General features: G+C 36.1%; 1 protein-coding gene across 1 annotated transcript in view; it reads left to right on the top strand.

Moving 5' to 3' along the window:
• The first annotated feature begins 344 nt into the window (after positions 1 to 344).
• Positions 345 to 3,361, top strand: part of LOC118334255 (formin-2-like) — a 6,127-nt gene continuing 3,110 nt past the window's right edge. The window contains exons 1-4 of the mRNA XM_035670107.1: positions 345 to 490; positions 667 to 796; positions 1,939 to 2,085; positions 2,815 to 2,874. Coding sequence (XP_035526000.1) covers positions 345 to 490; positions 667 to 796; positions 1,939 to 2,085; positions 2,815 to 2,874 — 483 coding nt within the window. The remainder of the gene's footprint in view (positions 491 to 666; positions 797 to 1,938; positions 2,086 to 2,814; positions 2,875 to 3,361) is intronic.

Here is a 3,361-nt window from a genome sequence, read left to right as displayed (position 1 = left end):
AGTATTTATGAAATACGGTCCCTGAAGCTATGGGCAGTAGGAGACACACAACATAACATGTAAACCTAATCTAGTAGACACACAAAATTAGATTATGAACCTGAGCATAATATGTCTCCTTTACGTAGCACAGATTCTAGTAATTTGCATTGAAAATCAAACTTCTCTTGGGGTCATAATTCAATTCTCAATTCTGAACACACCGACATCATACTTAATTCAATGTGGCTTACACTTTATGAGGATAATTATCTTTATTTTTATAGAATCCCCATTATGAATAACTGAGGGTCTGACAATGTCAGACAAGTGGATTCCCTTGGTGTATACTTGCTGCTGTGAGGATGAACTGTATGAATGTGGACACAGGTGGAGTCAGTCTCTTGTCTCTCCCTCAGAGAGCCCAACAGGAGGAGCTTGACAAGATTGAAAAACACATGAAGTCCTCAAAAGACAAGGAGAATGCCAAATCTCTGGATAAACCTGAGCAGTAAGTTGATGTTATTCATCTGACACTTCAACACTAAGGAGTAGACATAATGGTAAGTGCTGTGTGTCATTCTGTAAGAATGTAAAGCACACAGGAGAGAATGAGAAAGTGAGTAGAAAGATGGCGGAATACATTAGTTGGATCCAAAGTAGCTAGTAATTTCTGTTGTGTTGCAGATTTCTCTACCAGCTCTCCTTGGTCCCAAACTTCTCTGGCAGAGTGTTCTGCATACTCTTCCAGTCCAGCTTCTCTGAGTGCATGTCATCCATAATGAGAAAACTGGACACGCTGCAGAGGGTATGCAAGGTGAGTCAATCTCTCCAAACTGAAGAAAATAAACACACTGCAGATCGTGCAGGAAGAAGATGGAGGCTGTGGTATTACAAGGTTAATCGTCTTGATGCCTGTCATAAAAAAGAAACTGATTTGGTATTGTGCCAAGAAATACCTCTAAGACCACAAATAGTTGTTAAGGTTTCTGCTTGTGCACAGATTACGCAAACATTACAAAAAAATTATTATTAAGCTTTATATGTCTTTTAGGTGGTGGTGTATTTCTGAATTTTTTATGTTCAGCTAGGCTAACTGCATGTGTCAGGACATTAGCTCTGTACTTAAAGGAGCAATCTGTAAGACTCACAGCAAGTGTTTGAAATAGATACTGCAGTCCAAATTCATAACATTGTAGCAAGTTGTCTCCCCAACACCTCCTCCCCAGACTAGAAGCTCACCTAGGTTGCCAGGTTAAGGATACTGAACCTACAGTTGAAGAACTTCTTTCTCTGTGGATCATTAGGGCATCAAAACACTTCACTTTTTGTACATTTAAAATAAACATTATTAATGTTATACAGAAGATCATTCCAGTTTAACCTGATTTATGTTTATCATATTGTTTGTTTTTGTAGTTGAGTTATTTATTAAAATAATGCTGTAATAATTATTACTTTAAAATAAACACATCAGTAAAGGTGAGCATTCAAGATTCAAGATTCAAGAGGTTTATTGTCATATGTACAGTAAGAAAAACAGTGGTTTATACGTACAATGAAAATCTTACTTTGCCCGATTTTTACTATATGTATATATTGTGTTAGATATTGTATATAAGTACTATTCTTTAACGTTGTGTGAGTGGAACAATTGTAGCGAACAAATTTCCCTGTGCTGATGAATAAAGTATTTCTGATTCTGATTCTGATTCTGACCCAGCTATTGTGGGTGTACTCTTCTGCTGCTTTCTATATAAAAGTTTTTATTTCATGTTAAAATGAACAATCGTAGAGATTTGATGTGAATGTTTCCAAAAACACTTTGCCTGCCACGTATGGAAAGCATCTCTCAAATGTGTAAGATAAGATAGATCTGTCAATACTTTGTCATTCTTCCATTCCATTTCTCATACTCACTCTGACTCTCTGATTCACACACCTCTATCTCCTCTGCAGGCGTTGCAGGACAGTGAGACAGTGAAGAAGGTTCTAGGTCTGGTTCTGGCTTTTGGTAACTTCATGAATGGTGGTAATCGAACCAGAGGCCAAGCTGATGGCTTCTCCCTTGATATCCTGCCCAAACTCAAAGATGTCAAGAGCAGTGTGAGTAAAGAGGGAAAGGTCCTGAAACATTAAAATGCTGCTCCTCTACCCCGGACCTTGGGGTGTCTTGCATGTTTTGTTGTGCTAATTATTTTTATAATTAATTTAAAAATGATGTGTTAACATAACTATATTTACCTCTTACAGTGATGTAGTGATATTGCTCTATGGTGGGCTCTAGATATATATTTTTTACCCCCACAACACAAAACATTTTTGGTAGAATAAAAAACCTTTATAAAGAGGTACAATACAGCACTCTTACACTTAAAAGGCTTTAAATTAAATGTTTTTAATTCATCACAAAATTCTTGTAAACCAATTTATTGTCATCATGCAATAACATTAAGATAACATTCTAGTTGCATTGAACTGTCTTTTTAATAACAATTTACTGATCACTGAGGATCCTTGTCATTCTCATGGCAGTGAGGCACTAGACAGTTGATGGAACTGCAGTTGACAGTTTACTGCAGTTATCAATTGCATTAAAAATAGGAACCTGCATGATGAGAAAGCACAAAAACATTATGACATTATTATTTTCAGCCCACCCCACTCAAGTAGCTCAGATCTTGTAACCTACCAGCATAAACCGACAGATAAACTCTGGAAGTAATGTCATGTAACTATTACGGTAATACATTTTCTTCCACAAAAGTCACAGAGGAATCATTTAACATACTTTGAAAAATGTATGTTAAAGTCTTTTCTTTTTTCCACATGCAGGACAGCATGAAAAGTCTCCTGTCTTACATTGTTGCATACTACCTCAGACATTTCGACGAGGTAAGCTTTTTAGTTATTATACTTTCTCCCATACTGTTACGCTTTCTCTTTTTTAGACTCTTACCTTTGTCCATATCTGTATACTTTTATACTTTTAATCAGTCTTCCTCTCATACTGTACATAGCTCATATTCAGAGCTACAAGGTACAATGAGGCAAACACAGGATAAGACAGTGTTTGCCTAATCAATCTGTACTCTGTCTTTAGTGTTTATAAAATATGTGTCAAGAGGAATGTTGTCTCCGAACCAGATCTAACTGCAAATATAGTAACCTGAACCTTGTGTCACATATTAAAGACATTCTGTATGCAAAATTTCCACACCTCATTTCCATATCCCTCTGGTGTTGCATCACACCACTGTAATGTAATTTTAATATTTATTACATTGATTCAATTCAATTCAATTCAATTCAATTTTATTTGTATAGCGCCAATTCATAACAGAAGTTATCTCAGGAACACTTTTCAAATAGAGCAGGTCTA

The sequence above is a fragment of the Morone saxatilis genome, unplaced genomic scaffold (genome assembly GCF_004916995.1).
Source record: "Morone saxatilis isolate NCDOM2014 unplaced genomic scaffold, NCSU_SB_2.0 Contig1, whole genome shotgun sequence".
NCBI lineage: Eukaryota > Metazoa > Chordata > Actinopteri > Moronidae > Morone > Morone saxatilis.
Note: the sequence above shows the minus strand (reverse complement) of the source record. Positions and strands in the feature narration are given on the sequence as shown.